The 18,622-nt window shown below is 38.8% G+C and overlaps 1 protein-coding gene across 4 annotated transcripts in view; it reads right to left on the bottom strand.

Moving 5' to 3' along the window:
- Positions 1-18,622, bottom strand: part of FAM13C (family with sequence similarity 13 member C) — a 161,313-nt gene that overhangs the window by 6,618 nt on the left and 136,073 nt on the right. For all 4 annotated transcript variants that reach the window (XM_066348702.1, XM_066348703.1, XM_066348701.1 and 1 more), the window contains 3 exons: positions 14,428-14,509; positions 12,828-13,036; positions 877-972 (listed from right to left, as the gene is read on the bottom strand). In XM_066348702.1, the coding sequence (XP_066204799.1) occupies positions 877-972; positions 12,828-13,036; positions 14,428-14,509 (387 nt within the window). The remainder of the gene's footprint in view (positions 1-876; positions 973-12,827; positions 13,037-14,427; positions 14,510-18,622) is intronic.

Below are 18,622 nucleotides of genomic sequence, written 5' to 3' on the forward strand. Positions count from 1 at the left end.
ACTATGTCTTTGTCTTTAAAACTGTGAAAGTATAAATGTACTCAAGTATATTTACATTTCTGTTTGTTAATATTTATTCCTTTTTACATTGATATCTTGAGCAAGTGACTATTTGAATATTGTTGGAGTAGAATTTGTGGTGCTTTTCTAGTTCTGTATTTCCGTAAATCATTCTTTATTAAAAGTAGCCCAACTCAATTTCAGTAGTCATATTTTCTATTGACATGAATCTACTTATACAGTGATGGTCAAATGGTACCAAAAACAAATGCTGCCTTATAATCAAGTAACACCCTATCAATTTTCTTACTAAAGGAGAAAAACTAACACATAGAATAGAAAGGCTGTGTAGCTGTTCTGTAAATTAGATTATGCCAAATTGAAACCCACGATTTGTTGTCCTCACTCGAACAATGGAAGCAAATATTAAAACTGGCTTAAAGCCCTGACCAGGTAGCTCTAAATGTTGGTTAGAGCAACGTTTGGGTACGCCAAGGTGGTGGGTTTGATTCCCAGTCAGGGAACATAGAAGAATCAACCAATGCATGTATAAAGAAGTGGAACAACAAATTGATGTTTTTCTCTATCTCCCCCCACTTCCTCTCTCTCTCTCTCTAAAATCAATAAAAAAACTTGCTTCAAAAATACAATTGCCATAGATTTATGTTCATAATAGTTTTAATCATCAGTCACTGTTAAGTACAATACTGGGGTTGAGTGAGACCACATTTTTACTTTTTGAAAGTAACTGGGCTTGTTAGCAGCATATATCGCCAAGAAGGCTCCTCTATAACTTTGATAGTGCTGTCTCCCTAACTAAACATCAAAACAAAGCACAAGCACAGGTTTCTGGCTAATGTAAGCATTCTGACTTACAATTGTTGGAATCAGGGAAGGCGTTGACAAGATTTGCTTGATAATTCTGCATCGATCATAAAGAGGCTTTATGAGGTTCTTGTCTTGCTTAGTTACCTGAAAAAAACATGAAATTAATTACTATTCCTTTCTTATAAAGAAATTAAATTGATGTTAGCAGGCAAAAAAAATTGCTTTTGAATCCTCCTAGAAAGGGATTATAATAATATAATGCAACAGTAATTATTAGAAAAGGGGAAGTATCTTACAGCACATGCCAATTTTTTTTCTAGGAAATTTCTTAAAGGATACGTCTATATTTCCACAAACATTCTTTATTAAAAGTAGCCTAACTCAATTTCAGTAATCATATTTTCTATTGAAATGAATCCACTTACACAGTGATGGTCAAATGGTACCAAAAACAAATGCTGCATTATAATCAAGTAATACCATGTCAATTTTCTTATTGAAGGAGAAAAATTAACACAGAATAGAAAGGCTGTTATAGCTGTGCTGTAAGTTAAATTATGCCAAACTGAAATTCATGATTTCTTGTCCTCACTCAAATAATGGAAGCAAGTTTAGAAAGATGTCTTTTAAAGCTTTTTGAAGGAGTTCTTAATGTGTAAATAGTAAGGAGCCTGTTCTTTAATTACTTCTTCATTCTTCAAAAACCAATGGGTGATAAAGACCTATTAATTTTCTCAAATATAGTTTATCTTGACTTTTATGATTATATTCACAAGCACCAACCTTGCTAGTTCTTCATCACTATATCTTGGATTATTACTAGCGTACTAGCTAGCTCTGACATCAAAACTGTTTTGCGTAAAACAATTAACTTCTCTGAATCCTCAATTCCCTACCTATAAAACATGGAGGTTAGAGTTTCAAAGTTCTTTCCAACAAAAAATTCATACTGTCTTGTTCCAATAATGCATTCTATTATTCTTCTACTATATGACCTGGCCCTAATCACTATTTTCAACAAGTTACATTGTGCATAAAAATTTAAATAGCTTCCTATTTACCTGTCAATCACCCATATATCTATACACCTGCCTACCTCTCCCATCCAAAGTTACCAAACTCCTCTGCTTGCTTTGGTTTTCATTCCTGTTGTGTCCTGCATCAATTTGTTGCATATCTGCTACATACAACCACCTGTCACTCTAGTCCAATGGTTCTCCTTTGGCAGGTAGAAGGAAAGGAATGATAGAAATAGCACATAGCATAATCACCCAGGTATCTTTTATAAAAGCAAAAATGTCTAAGTGTGCCAGCTGCTCTGACTTTCAGATGCCCTAGACAGAATCTCGGAGGGAAAGAAAATGACTCAAGGATGTGAATTTCTAAGCTTGTAGTTATTCTCCTGTGACCTGACCCTATCCCTGTTTCAATATACATTCTTAATTTCCCCCCTTTAAACAAAATTTGTTAAGCGGGAAAAATAAGAACATATATTAATACTTTCTTACATATATTTTATATAGAAACTCCAAAAGCACATATTAGAGGTTATTAAAAACAAAAATTAACTGCTTTGGGGAGGAGGGGTTGAGAGATCTCAAAGTTTTTGTTGACAGATGGGATAGGAAGAAACCATTTTACTGTGTAGAATTTTATGTTTTCCTTTTGAACTATGGGATAAAGTATTACCTATTCAACAAATTAATTTTATTTAAAGTGATAAGTAGGCAGAAGAACTTTATGAAATCTTTCTTTTGGTGCCCTTTATCTCTAAAAATCTTGCCTTTCTCCAATGCACAACAACCCACTAATCAGTTATTAACATTTTAATTAATTTTAAAAAATAAAATAAAATATGCTTTTAAAAATCTGCTTCCCTCCTCAACGATGCTGCATTGGGAAAAGGGCAGAAGAAGCAGCTGTCGTTACTCATATATTTGGTATTAGGCGCCATCCACCTGATCCTACCAACAGGTCTCTGAAAGGGCAATAAAATGGGTATATGTGACAGCACTAATTCAGGATTTTCAAAAGAAAAAAGGGCATAAATAGGCACTAATATCAGACCCATAGGAAGATTTACTCATTTCCATTGCTAAAAGAATATCCTGTGTCCCAGAATTTATTATTTCCAAAACCATCCATAGATGAAACAACAAAATTATTCAGCAGTGGTCTCTGAACTGACAAGGCAATACTATAAGATTTATCAGTTTTAGTATAGGCTCTGACTAAACATCAAATGCAAAAATTTCAGAGAGTCATAATAAAGATCTCTTGAGAAAATAAATGTCTTGATCTTGGAAGTTTTAATATTTAATGCATTTTCAGCAATAAAGCAAGAACCCCAGATGAAAAGCACCTTTCAATTTGAATTTAAAGAAGTGGGATCTAGATATTTTATTGAGTCATGTCTCAGGAATGGCAGTAGGAGAGATCCCCTTGGTCTCTCCCTTAAAGTTTCAACAATTTGAATAGTTATAATTCAACAAGTGATTCTTTGCTCAACGCACAAACACATCCCCAAGATCCACATCCTGAAACAGCTAAAGGTGGGCAAGTAGGACTAAACCCAGGAGATGAGAAGAGAGAAAAGCTGAGATGAGCCACAGATGCAGCCAGAGCTCAGTCCAAAGAGGGGATGAATCAGATTGCAGCTTTCACTCTCTTTAGCCAGGAGGAGCAAAGAGATTTAGTGAGCAATCTTGTAGGAATGGGCAATAGGAGCTGCAGATGAACACAGTGACCTGGGCAGGGATGAAGCAGAGGTGTAGCCTCAATTGTCTGGCAATCAACATTCCAGAGAAACAAAGTCATGGAACCCTGCCAGTGCTTGCCTCCCTTCAACCTTTGTGTTGAATTGTAGACACACTATCAGCAAGCCCAAGAATTAATATAATAAAATTTAGAACTAATACTACAAAATTTACTTACTCCCTGAGTAACAGGTGTGCTTTGTGACTATTCCCAGGTTCAGGTAGAATCCCAAAGGGGATGCTGCGAGGAGGTCCACTGGTCGCCATTGCTGGCAGGGCAAACAAACGAGGCAGTTGTGTATCCCCAGCTCACCCCACAGGTCGCAGCTATACTGCTGGTGATGACTGGCTGTATGGGACAGCACCGGGATTTCACAGATTTGTAACTACATTACCCACCATCTTCCCCTGTGAGGTTGATCTCCTGGGACCATGGAGACCAGACCACCTTCCCAGGGAGCACAAGTCATTTTTCACACCCTGCAGAGATATGAAAAGCCAGAGAAGTGAAAGAGAGCTAAAAAATATTGTGATTTAATGCCACCTACTGGAAAACAATCGAAAGACTTCTTATCAATCTACTAGAGAAGTGCCACTCATACACAGATGCCTAGACAGAGAAGGAAGCCATCAAATATCATGAATAACCATGGTAATGAGGGAGCTCAGAAAGAAAATGAAAGATCTCCAGAAAAAAATTAAAAACATGGAAATATGTGATCTAAATAACAGAGAATTCAAGATTGCAGTTCAGAAAAAAATTCAATGAGATACAAGAAAACCCAGATAGGCAACTTAATTAGCTCAGAAAACAAATATGAACAAAACAAGTACTTTACCAAAGAAATTGGAACTTTAAAAAATAAACAAACAAGTTCTGAGGTTGAGTTGAGGAACCCTGTGTAAGAGATAAAGAGTAAACTAGTGATCATAGGAAATAGACCTGACCAGATGGAGGAAACAGTTAGTGATATCAAAGATAGAAATCTAGAAAAGATGCATAGGAAAGAAGAAAGAGACTTGAGTATAAGAAAAATGAAAGAACTTTACAAGAAATATCTTACTTCATCAGAAAAAGCAATAAAAGGATAATAGGCATACCAGAAGAGAAGTGAGGGAGAAGGGAATGGAGAACTTATTCAAATAGTTGATGAGAACATTTTCCAAACCTAAGGAGAGAGCTGGATCCTTGAATGCAAGAAGTAAACAGAACACCTAATTACCTCAATACAAAAAAGACCTTCTCAAAGGCACATTATATTAAAACTGTCCAAAATTGATGACAAAGAAAGAACTCCCAAGGCAGTCAGGGAAAAGATGGAAGTAATCTATAAAAGAAAGCCTACTAGGTTGTCATCAGACTTCTGAGCAAAAACTCTACATACTAGAATAGAAGAAAGTGGAACCAAGTATTCAAACTAGTAAAAGAGAGAAGTGACCAACCAAGAATAATATGGCCAGCAAAGTTATTCTTTAGATACAAAGGAGAAATAAAGACTTCTCCAGACATACAGAAGCTGAGGGAATTTATTACCAGAAGACCTCCATTGCAGGAAATACTCAAAGGAGTTACTCTACATGAAACTAAGCGCAAAAGATAATAAAATTATGAGTAAGATCAACAATAAGCAACATAAACAGGGATGATTTGTGAATATAAAAACATAAAGGAGGAGGATGTAAAGGTCTGAATTTGCAAAGGAGGACGGAGATCAGAAGCATTCAAAAGAAAAAGGACTACTATATATATGAAATGTTCTTTGTTGTAACCACACACAGACACACACATACACATACAGACTAAGACACATAACGTAAAAAAGAGGAAACAGAGAGAAAAAGTAAAATACCATCAAACAAAAACAATAGAAACACAAAGGAAAGAACCAATAAAGGCACAGAGCTACCGGAAACTACAGATAAAATGGCTATAGGAAATCCTCATACATCAATAAATACCCTAAATGTAAGTGGACTGAATTCACCAATAAAACAGCACAGAGTAGGAGATTGGATCAAAAAACAAAACCCAGCCATATTATAGCCTTCAGGAGAAATATCTAAGCTGCAAAGACAAAGATAAATTCAAAGTGAAAAAGTGGAAAATGATTCTCCAAGCAAATAGTACTCACAGAGAAGCAGGTGCGCCATACTTTTATCTGATAAATAGATTTCAAGATAACAAAGATAATGAGAAAAAGATGGATATTTTATAATGATAAATGCAACTCAAAGTCAGTAAGAAAGAAAGGAAATAATAAAAATAAAAGCAAAACTTAATGACATAGAGAAAAGATTGCTTCTTTAAAAAGATTCATGAAATTAACAAACCTCTGGCTAGACTCACTAAGGAAAGAGAAAACACATATAAACAAAAATCAGAAATGAAAGAGAAATTACCACAGATATTACAGAAATACAAAGGATCATACTAGAATATTATGAAAGACTATGATACCAAATTTAATAACCTAGAAGAAATGGATAATATTATTTGAAATATATAACCTTTGTAGACTGAACCATGATGAATTAGAAAATCTAAATACAGCAATCAACAGTGAGAAAATTGAAACATCCATCAAAAATCTTCTAAAAGATAAATGTCCAGGACCAGAAGGCTTCACTAGTGAATTCTACCAAACATTCAAAAAAGATTTGATACCTATCTTTTTCAAACTCATCCAAAAAATTGATGAAGAGGCAATACTTCCTAACACATTTTATGAAGCCAACATAACCCTGATACCAAAATCTGGCAAGGATAACACACAAAAAAACTATACATCAATTATCTCTGAGGTATAGAGACACAAAAATCCTAAACAAAATACTAGCAAACCAAATACAACAATACATTTAAAAAATAATACATCATGATCAAGTGTGGTTCATGCCAGAGGCACAAGGATAGTTCAACATAAGCAAATCGATCAGTGTGATACACCACATTAACAAAACAAAGGATAGAAATCATATTATTAATAGACACAGAAAAGCATTTGATAAGATACATCATCCATGCATGATTAAAACACTCAATAAAATGGGTATAGAAGGAAGGTACCTCAACATAATAAAGGCCAAATATAACAAACCTTCAACTAATATCATACTCAATGATGAAAACTTCAAAGCTTTTCCTCTACAATCAAGAACAATACAACAATGTTCACTTTCACCACTCCCCATCAAAATTCCAGTGGCATTTTTTTAAAATTTTTTAAATATCAGATTTATATGGAATCATAAAAGACCCAGCATAGCTAAAGCAGTCTTGAGATAAAAAACAACAAAGCCAAAAGTATCATACTACTTAGTTTCAAATTACATTACAGAGCAGTGTTCGGACTGCTATTATCATGACAAGTAATAAGTATTTGAGAGGTTGCGGAGAAAAAAGAACCCTCATTCTTTGCTGGTGGGAATGTAAACTGATAGAGCCACTATGGTAAACAGTATGGTGGTTCCTCAAAAAATTACCACGTGTAGAATTACCATATGACCCAGCAATCCCTCTTCTGGGTATCTACCTGAAACACTTGAAAAGATTATTTTGCAAAGCTATACCACATTTCCCATGTATAAGACTCACCTTAATTTTGGGGCCCAATATGTGAAAAAAAATGTATTGCATAAAGTTATTGAACTCAGGTTTTATTCATCATAAAATTCATACAACTCCTCATCACTGTCAAAAATCCCACCCATTAGCTTGTCCTCATCAGTGTCTGATGATGAATCACTGTCATCATATATTGCCTCATCCTCAGTTCCATCTATGGCATTTGAAATGCCACACTTCTTAAATGACTTGACCATGATCTCAATCTTGATATTATCCCAGGATCTTTTCACCCGGGTACAAACTTCTCCTATAGTTGCTTTCTTCACTCTTCCCGCTGGTGTCAAATTGTCCCCAGAAGACTTCATCCTTTGATTCCATTCATCTTTCATGGCAGCTTTGAAGGATTTGTTAATGCTGACATCAGTGGTTGGAGCTGGGATGTCAAGCCTCTAGGTATGACAGCAAGTTTTGTTTTTTGTTCTGCAGCAATCTTCTTCTGGCATTGTTTTCCGTTTGAAAATCAGCATAGGAGGCAGCTTGGTTCTGTCAGCACAACAAGCTAGAACAGCTAATGGCTCTTTTCATGTCTACTTATCTTCACAGTTACAGTTTTCAACCCCCCCCCCTTTTTTTTTTTAAACAGGGACAGAAAGAGAGTCAGAGAGAGGGATAGATAGGAACAGACAAACAGGAACAGAGATAGATGAGAAGCATCAATCATCAGTTTTTCATTGTGACACCTTAGTTGTTCATTGATTGCTTTCTCATATGTGCCTTGACCGTGGGGCTACAGCAGACCGAGTAACCCCTTGCTCGAGCCAGCGACCTTGGGTCCAAGCTGGTGAGCTTTTTGCTCTAGCGAGATAAGCCCGCGCTCAAGCTGGCAACCCTAGGGTCTCGAACCTGGGTCCTCTGCATCCCAGTCCGAAGCTCTATCCACTGCGCAACTGCCTGGTTAGGCTCACCCCCTTCTTATCAACAGTTCTGTTACCTGGGACATCAGATTGGAGGGGGATTTCATCCATATTTGCAAACTGTCCCAACTCAAACTGATATGTCTTCCAACATTGACAAAACAATGAAATTCAAGGCCCTTCTGCTCATAGCTTTCAGGCATCTTTTGGGCAAGTCTGGTGCATGTATGCATGCTTAGTTCATTCAGTTTCATGAACCTGAAGCACCAATTGTGACCTCCTTTGAAATCAGTAACTTCTTTTTTCATCAGCAATTCTTCTTGCCTCATGCTTAACCACCTTTGTGGACACAGGACTTCCAATTTCCCTTTGCTCTTCAATCCATATCTCCAATTCCCCCTCTAAATCAGGCCATTTTGCTGACTTGCCTCTCATGGCCTTCTTCTGCCGTGGCGTTTTCAGTAAGATTTATTCTTCCTGTAGCCAGTCTTGGATTGAGTTCTCCAAGTTTATTCTTGGAGGAGGAACAAACTTACATTCAGCAGTAGGATTTCCATTCACTTTTGCAAACTGGATCACTTTTAACTTGAATTCAGCACTGTATGAAATGTTTTCTGAGCCATTTCTGGGCAGAACATGGCAAAACATAACCTACCATAACAGACCAGTAACAAGTGCGAAACAATGAGCACAAAGACAACAGGCATGAAAAAGCAGGAAATGCAAATAAAAAAAATATTTTAAAAAAAGGACCAAAAAGTGGTAAATGCAAGTAAAAAAAATCTACAACCACTGTGTAAGACGCACCTAGTTTGTAGACCCCAAATTTTGGGGGAAATGGTGTGTCTTATACATGGGGAAATAAATATGGTACCTACCCCTATGTTCATTGCAGCACTTTTCATGGTGGCAGAGGCATGGAAACAACCAAAGGTCTTTTGATAGAGGACTAGATGAAGAAGATGTGGTACCTATATACACGGCTAGGCCTGGATGAAGAAGATGTGGTACCTATATACACGGCTAGGACTGGATGAAGAAGATGCGGTACCTATATACACGGCTAGGACTGGATGAAGAGGATGTGGTACCTATATACACGGCTAGGACTGAATGAAGAAGGTGTGTACCTATATACATGGCTAGGACTGGATGAAAAAGATGTGGTACCTATATACATGGCTAGGACTGGATGAAGAAGATGTGGTACCTATATACACGGCTAGGACTGGATGAAAAAGATGTGGTACCTATATACATGGCTAGGACTGGATGAAGAAGATGTGGTACCTATATACACGGCTAGGACTGGATGAAGAAGATGTGGTACCTATATACACGGCTAGGACTGGATGAAGAAGATACGGTACCTATATACATGGCTAGGCCTGGATGAAGAAGATGTGGTACCTATATACACGGCTAGGACTGGATGAAGAAGATGTGGTACCTATATACATGGCTAGGACTGGATGAAGAAGATGTGGTACCTATATACATGGCTAGGACTGGATGAAGAAGATGTGGTACCTATATACATGGCTAGGACTGGATGAAGAAGATGCGGTACCTATATACATGGCTAGGACTGGATGAAGAAGATGTGGTACCTATATACATGGCTAGGACTGGATGAAGAAGATGCGGTACCTATATACATGGCTAGGACTGGATGAAGAAGATGTGGTACCTATATACATGGCTAGGACTGGATGAAGAAGATGTGGTACCTATATACATGGCTAGGACTGGATGAAGAAGATGTGGTACCTATATACATGGCTAGGACTGGATGAAGAAGATGTGGTACCTATATACATGGCTAGGACTGGATGAAGAAGATGTGGTACCTATATACACGGCTAGGACTGGATGAAGAAGGTGTGGTACATATATACATGGCTAGGACTGGATGAAGAAGATGCGGTACATATATACATGGCTACTTACCAATGAGAAAAGAGGAAATACTGCCATTTACAACAACATGAATGGACCTTGAGAATATTCTAAAAAAAACTGAATATGCTAAACAAAATAAATCAGATAAAGCTAAGAACCATATGATTTTTCCACTCAGGTATAGGATATAAAATTGAAACTCAAAGACACATACAACAGTATAGTGGTTACCAGAGGGAAAGGGGGTAAGACAGGGTAAAGGGGCCAAATATATGGTGACAGATTACTTGACATGGGGTGGTGGGCACACAATGTAATATAGAGATTATGTATTATATAAATCTACACTTAGACATATATGATCTTATTAACCAATGTTACCCTGATATATTTAATTAAAAAAAATAAGAATTACAAAATAAATAAAATAAAATATATTAAGAGGTAGGAGGTGGGGGAATGGAATCTAATGAGATAATCTCAAATGCTAATGTTCACCAAGGAGCCAGAAATAATACTAGCTTCTTTGAAAACTTCCAGTCCTCCCTTTGGCTCTGTTGTGGCTTCTGGACTCCCTCTCAGGACCCACCGTACTGCTGAGTAGCCACCTCATGGTTTACCATGTTAAAGCTCCCTCAGAACAACGCTGCAGCTTTAGACACTGAGGACTGCATGCTAGTACAGATGCTCTCTATTTAAAGGGCCTAACTTTAGCCTACGGCAGAGATTCTAGGTTTATCTGAAGAGACATCTGACTTATTAAATTGTTCAACAATTACTTTAATTTAAATTAAGAAAATAAACTGCCATTTAAACAAAGACGATGTCTAAAGAACTCAGAGATTTTTCTTTGATCTTCAGACTGTCATTTGCAGGTCCCTGTATTACTTAGATGCCTCAGTAGGGTACCCAACCCGGTTTGCCCAAGACAGGCATTTTGTAGGACGTGAAATTTTCAGTGCTAAAGCCAGCAAAGTCCAGGGAACCTGGGATGGTTGGTCACCTTATTCCTCAAAGATCTTTGAGTTAACATGTCCAAGACAGACTTGAGTTTCACTGCCGCTCTCAGTGACCCCGTCACCACCCCGGGTGCTTCCTTCCCTTCACTTTCTCCCATCCAGGAATTCAGTGTGTCTTTTTGATCCTGTATCCAAAATATATATTTCAGTATGTCTAATTCTTTCCACCTCCAAGGTTACTATGCTAGTCCAAGCCACCCATGTTATCCTCTCATTTCCACTCTTTTCTCCACAAAGCAATTAGAAAGATATTTTAAATGTAAGTCAAACCAAGTAACATTCCTGCTTACAATCACTCAAACAGCTTCCCAATACTTTCTACAGCCTACAAGGTCCTGTATGATAGATAGGCCTGGGCCTATCTTTCTGACTTCATCTCATGCCACCCTATCCTCCAGCCCTCAGACCCAAGAATGCCAAGTGCACAAAGCTCTTTCTTCAAGGCCTTTATATTTGCAGTTCCATCTATCTAGAATGGTCCTTGTTGCTCTCTTACCCTGCTAATTCTTCTTCATTAAATGTCACCTATTGGTCTTCCCAATCATACTATTAAAGTAGAAACCATACTATTATTTTCTATTACATCACCTGTTTAATTTGTTAGGTTTGGTTAAGGTAACTACAAAACACAGGAAATGCCATCAGAGGCACTAACATATGGAAAATCACAATTGGTGTTATTCACACATCCACTGACTATCCCAAAAGTCTAGAATCTTTCCCCAACAGGGGGTAGGTTAACTCAGTGGATGAAAACCTTGTATTCACTCATCACAACATATATTGGTTACCTTTTAAGTCTAAAACTATTTCATAAAGATAGAGATGGCCAAGGGCCCATTTCTACTTGTAGATCACTTCTCCCAGTGTTAAGGACTAGTCCAGGGACATGTGGTAAGACTTTGGGATTTGGCATGTGTTGTTATCTTATGATTCAAACAGGATACTATACAGTAGAACAGGTAAAGGCAGAATTCTCCTCAAGAAGACTCTATTCCAAGGTTAAATATGCTAGTTTGTTCATTCCTCTGTCCATTCACTCAGGGAACATTTAGTCAATACCTGTGAATAGACACTGCAGCATCATAAGCAACAGACAGCCCTTCTACTCAAGTTTAAACTATAGTACAAGAGACAAAATGGCACAGAGCATAGTTAGACCTATGATAGGGTAGCTGTAACTCTTACTCAAGAAATGAAAGGCCACACCACCCTCAGAGTTAAGACAGGAAGGATCATAAGGAAGGTTCCTTGGCATAAGTGAAAAGCAGTATAAATATGCAGGATGAAGAGGGATGAACCAGGTAAATGCTAACTGCTCTCATCTTCTTTATAAAATATAATAATTCTTTTTCTTTGAGCTCCAGGTTCATATATCTAAAACGACTTCAGCTTTAGACATCTTACGTAACACTCCTCAAGAAACCCTATCTCTCTGTTTTCATATAAAGTCCTAAACCACTCCACTATTCATACCTCATCCCTGCTTTATTATTTTCTAATGCAACATGGGAAATGGGATTATAACCCTAGTTTTGGGTTCATTTGCTAATTTACCGGGAGAAGCCACGGGAGAAAGGGATATGATATACCCTAGTGTCTTTGCCATTTGCTTCCCATCAATAGGCAGTACTATAATCTCCAGAGTGACAGCATGATCTGGAATCATGTGACAACGCCTGCAGGTCATGGCCAATAGCCCCCTAGCAATTCCTCAGACTGAAATTTCAGTCAGTCTCCTAAACAGGATAATGTGGTGACAGAACTCTAATACATTGGAAAACCCGGATCTCACTTGCACTGCGTGGCATGCTGGCCCTGTGAAGATATGGGGAAGTACCTTAGGCTCTTCCTGAGAGGGAAGCTGCTGTCTCTTCTTCAGGCATGGCAGCACAGCGTCTGGAGTCTCCTCTCCGGAGAAGCTCTGCTCAGGCCCCACAGCCTCTGGCTTCTCGTTCTCTCTGGGGACCATGGGTTTCCCACTGGACAGGTTTCTAGGTGGGCCTTTGGGAACACTTCCATGTTCCTCTGACATCTTCAGTTTCAGTTCTAAGAGAAACGCCACAAGTTACCATGAGCAAGGACTCACTGGCCCTAATAAGAGCACAGAGACTTGCAGGAATTCCCTCCCCTGATGTCAAGTCAGTAGAAATGAACAGTGCTAAAGGATGACATTCCATGAGGCAAGGGCAGCTTGAATAACCAAGGCTAACAGCCTAAGTTCCCAAGCAGATGCGAATACAGAGGGACCTCTTGGAAGCTGAGATCCTAGAGGTAGAAGCTGAGATCCCATGTTGGGAATAACTCAGTGGTTTAAATTCTGGAGTAGAAGTTCTGAAGCAAGACCAGTGGTACCTGGCCCCAACGTTTTCACCTGTTACCTACCATAGCAGCAAAATTCTACACTCCGATGTATTTACTTGGGTTTTGAAAGTTTTGCAGTCACTAAGAGCCCGTGTGGAAACACAAGTAGTTCTGGAAAGAACTGCACATGCAAATGTCTGTGGACATGCAGGAGGGATGGGAAAGGGGCAATACAAGTGCCAGCCCCAACTTGACAGATGTCACAATTCTGTCTAATGCCAGCTATTAAAATCCAGGAATCACCATTATTGCCATGTGGCTTTATATAAACATATATAGTTTAAAAGGCCATCTGGGATTGATCAGGGAATTACATTTCAGAATCTGTTAGGGGACTGGTCATTAGAGTGTAGCTAGTTATATTGATTTTTCAATTACATAGCTCATTTTCTTTGATGTTTGTTTTTAGTGAGATGCTGGCATGGTGATTAAACACTTCATATTTTATAAACCAGCTACATCATTACAGCTTAATACCATTAACTTGATGTTCCCTTCCATTACTTTAATCACCATACTTCTAGAAATTTGGAAACTCTCCCACATTGCTAAGTATTGAAATGAATGTGGAAAGAGGAAGAATATAAACCTTTATTGGTAAATAACCATAGTCCTTTAAGATGGCTTTTAGAGTTAATTAACACTCACACCCCCATCTCTAGAGAGATAAGAACACCGGATTATGAGGCAAGAGAACTGAGTTTCACACCTACCTCACCACCTCCCAGCTAGACGAACTTTCCCTCTCAGGACATATGTGTCCTCATCTATGCCATGTGGTATGTGAAGTACTGACTGCGAGGCCTCTTACGTTTCTATCATCTGAGAAGCCAGTAACCAGAAAAGTTAGGCTCCACTTATTGGAATGTCCCTAGCATTGAAGGCACTCCACCTGGGAGTCTGGAGTTCCTCAGTCTATTTCCAAAGATTTATTAAATGCACCAAATAATGAAGGAGCTCTAGGAGCCTTTGTTTCAAGAGGATGCAGATGGAAGAGAATAAAAAATACCCAAGAGCACACTGTCCTTATTTTAACTGCTTCTTTTCTCAGAAAAGAGACCCTGGGCTGATTTTACCTTTGAGCTGTTTACGACCTTTAGCCAAATCATTCATCCATTTCAGGACTTCAGGATTAGATGTCTTGTCACCATGCGAAGGCTATCAAGAGGGGAGAAAATGAGGGTAGAAGGGAGGGGAAGACAGAAAAAATTTAATAGTTAAAACACACAAAGATAATTCAGCAACAAAACATATAAAGCATGGAGATAAATTCAGACATTAAAAGTCCAGCTGATACAGAGTGGCTTCCTCCACACTTTCATTTGTTTCATGAACACTGTTTTTAAACCTGCCTGGTTACCCGGCATTTTTCACATACTCCGAACCATGCCAATGCCCCTGTGGCATAACCCACAGCCACCTTGTGGGCCACCCATACCCCACACTTTGCCAGGTCATGTTTTTATATCACTGTAATATAATCACACTGAAACACACCAGCATTCCTGACTTGCCTGTGCTCACAATCATGGCCAATGACCACAACCTGCCTGGAGAATAGAAAGATGTAGCTCCTATCAATCATATCCTGGAAGCCAAAGAAATGAGACCCCAGGATCTCTAAAACTCGACAGAAGTCTGAGAAGTCAATATATCAGGGTGATACCCAGATTTCTAATCCCTCAGTATTTATAGATTCAATATCCCACTAAACTAATGTTAAAATGAAACAATCATATGTGTGTGACCTTGAAAAAATTACTTAGTCTCTGTGACTCAGTTTTATTTAACAAATGAGAATTATAATAGCATCTCCCTTATAGGGTACTGTGAGGATAAGTTAGTTATTATATGCAAAACACTGAAAATAGTTTCAGGCCTATGCAAAACACAATAGATGTAGTTACTAGAATTACAAATATTATTGTTGTTATCATTGTAGTGATTGTACAAGACCTTCAAAGAAACATTGCATATGTCTTCACCAACAAACAAATATATTGGGGTCTGTGTGTCCTACCAAGGAGCTAATCACACTGGGAAAAAAGAATACATTTTTTTATTTTAGGAGGATATGACTTAATAAAATTCATTTACCTTGATTTCTGAATCTCTTCTCAGAGCATAAAAGTGGATTTTATATAGAAAAGAGAAACTAGAAGACGAGGATAGCCAAACATACTTAGCCTCCATCCCCACAGATAAGTAAGAAACTTTCTTAAAGAGTTGAGGCCACCTGTGTACTTAACTGCAGGCTCAACAAGATTAATACAGAGTGTCCGTAAAGTCATGGTGTACTTTTGACCAGTCACAGGAAAGCAACAAAAGACGAGAGAAATGTGAAATCTGCACCAAATAAAAGGAAAACTCTCCCTGTTTCATACCTATTCAGTGCAGTTCGATGTGGGCTCACGCACAGATTTTTTAGGGCTCCTTAGATAGCTATCCCATATAGCCTCTACAGACTCCTCACTGACTGATGGCCTACCAGAACGGGGTTTCTCCACCAAACTGCCGGTTTCCTTCAACTGCTTATCCCACCGAGTAATGTTATTCCTATGTGGTGGCGCTTTGTTATAAACGTGCCGATATTCACATTGCACTTTGGTCATGGATTCAAATTTAGCAATCCACAGAACACACTGAACTATCCTCTGTACCGTCCACATCTCGACTGGCATGGCCGTGGGCTGCTCTGCTGTATACATGGTGTTACGCATGCGCACATGCTGCCACATCATCCTACAGAAACTGGGAGGGTTTTCCTTTTATTTGGTGCAGATTTCACATTTCTATTGTCTTTTGTTGTTTTCCTGTGACCGGTCAAAAGTGCACCATGACTTGACGGACACACTGTAGTTACTTTGAATTGAGGATAGACAAGGAAATATACAGTAATGCTCAAGATGACATAATCATAAACATCATTATAATAGTCCAAATATGTGCACTGTTAGTGACCAAGCCTAAGGGCTCTTTAAAGATTCATTAAATCCATACAACATCAAGTTTTTGGTGAGAGAGAAGCATAGGGAAATGAATGTGTTCCTCTCAAGTTCAAAGAAAAAAACCATGCTGTGTGACAGAGTCATCAAAGGTACATGGGATTAGGCTAACTGTGAAACGTTAGACAGGCTTCTGTTACTTCTGGAGTGATGTAAAAACCACATTCTAAAAGTCAGGATGAAAAAGTATGACTGAAGAAAAATGACTGTGATTATTTTCCTAGGGAATCTCAGAGAGGATTCTATGGGTTTCCCTAGTTTCAGAACCATGGACAGTAAAACAGGGGGCCCAGCCTCCAAAATACATAGCTTAGCCTAGTCCTATCCCTGGATTGCTAGAATGATGCACTGTGCTACTTCCTTGATGCACAGTCTAGTACTTTGGCTTTGGGTAACAATGTGATTATATAAACAGTCAATGTTTTTATTTGGTTTCTCTAAATCCTCCCAGAATTCTCTCTGATCTGAAGAATCAGTCTTTGGAATCCATCTTTCACTGGATGTGCTCCCCCTAATTCACTCCATCTTTTGAAATACTGTTAAAAACAAAAACAAAAATCTAAGACCCTAAGCCAATAACCATAAAAAAAAAAATGAGCTTTCACTACTACAAATAAGACTTACAAGAAATGTAAGGCTGAATTTTCTGACAAAATACTTTAAAGCCTAAAATTTTCTGAAATATTTTTTTTATTTCCTTGCTCGTGGTTAAATCAAGCTCACAAGAATAGCAGCTTTCAAATAACATGGAAAGTTTTCATAGACAAGCTGTGTGAATCTTTAAGCCTTCTTACTTTTGAACTGAATAATTTCAGTTTAATAGATCCCCAAGGCTATACACTCATAAATTGTACAGTGTGGATTTTGCTCAGAGAAATTAAAATAGGGTTTGAGAGTCATATACTGAAGGTACCACTAGACCAGATTTGTGGTCTGCAAAAGACAGTTCAAAAAACACTTTAGAAATATTTCTGGCTTAGAAATGAAAATACCTGAGTTACTGTCTTGGCTAGATTAAGTCTTTGCTGTGTGATCCTGAGGAAGTCACTTACCTTCTTTGGGCTCAATTTCTCCGTGGTCAAATAAGAAATAAGACTGGGTGATCCCTTTTCATTCTAACTTCTCTAACTACAGTGAAAGTGGACATGGCTAAAACAGCCTTTCCTCGTTCTATGAGTCAGAGTGTAGTTCAGTGTAAAGTTAGTTGTAGGGAACAAACACGGTTTGGGGTAAGAATGTGAAGTGGATATACTCGACAGCGAGGGAAAGATGTTTGTTGTACCAGGGCCTCAGCCCAGCTAGCACAGAGTCCCAGCGGGAACTCGGAGTCAAAAACTAGCAGTAAAAGGAAAAGAATGGATAGGAGAGGAGCCTGAGGGATTGAGAAACTGCCTGAGTCCTAAGATTCTACTCCCATTTCTAACCCTGCGTATCTTCACTCCCCCTTTTGTTTTGAGCTGGCATGAGAGGACTCCATACAGTGATTTTCAAAGTCAAAATACGGGGCTTCCTGAGCTCCATGTTGTGCGTCCTTGGCATACCATGGGGGCAGAGAGGACCTGTGGCACTTCATTGAAAAATAAAAATGACCTACTGTTTTCTGAACCCTGTTTCAGTGCGGAGCCTAAGGCAGACTTTCTGGTCCTAATGGAAGTTAACCGTGAGCTCACGCCCATTGCAGCCATCACAGGGGAGTAGTCTGATATTAAAGGGGAGCTGGGCAGATGTCCCCATAGGGAATGGGAGGACTCTACTGGTGTAGGATGCTCCCCACCCTCACACACACACACACACACACACAAAATTAGCAGTGACTGCTATTAATTCCATCCTTAGGCTGCCAGGAAGGAGGGACTTATACACAGCAACCAACTAAAACTCACTGACAAGCCAAACCTCTAAGCACAGACTGGCACCCTGCCAGGAAGGGTGAGGAGAAGCCCCGTTTCCTGAGACATGGCTGGTTCTGATTACTCCAAGGACATATACACACTGAGGCAGAGGTGACCGTGGAGCCTTCTGCCCTACTGTGTCTGGGTCCATCCATTTGCATGTGTGAGTATTTATGTGTGTGGGGCCTGTCCTCTCTGTCTCTAAAGCTTCTCTAGATAAAGGCATGAGGTGCCAGGAGAGGTTCTCTTCTAAAACAGGCAGGTTCTAGGTGGCTATCACGGTTGAGCAAAAGTGTTCCGGGGTCTGTGGCTGCACGTAGAGAAGTCTAGTGGAGAATTAATGTGCACAATTTCCCTTCAATTTCTGACAAGGC

This window comes from Saccopteryx leptura, chromosome 9 (genome assembly GCF_036850995.1).
Source record: "Saccopteryx leptura isolate mSacLep1 chromosome 9, mSacLep1_pri_phased_curated, whole genome shotgun sequence".
Lineage (NCBI taxonomy): Eukaryota > Metazoa > Chordata > Mammalia > Chiroptera > Emballonuridae > Saccopteryx > Saccopteryx leptura.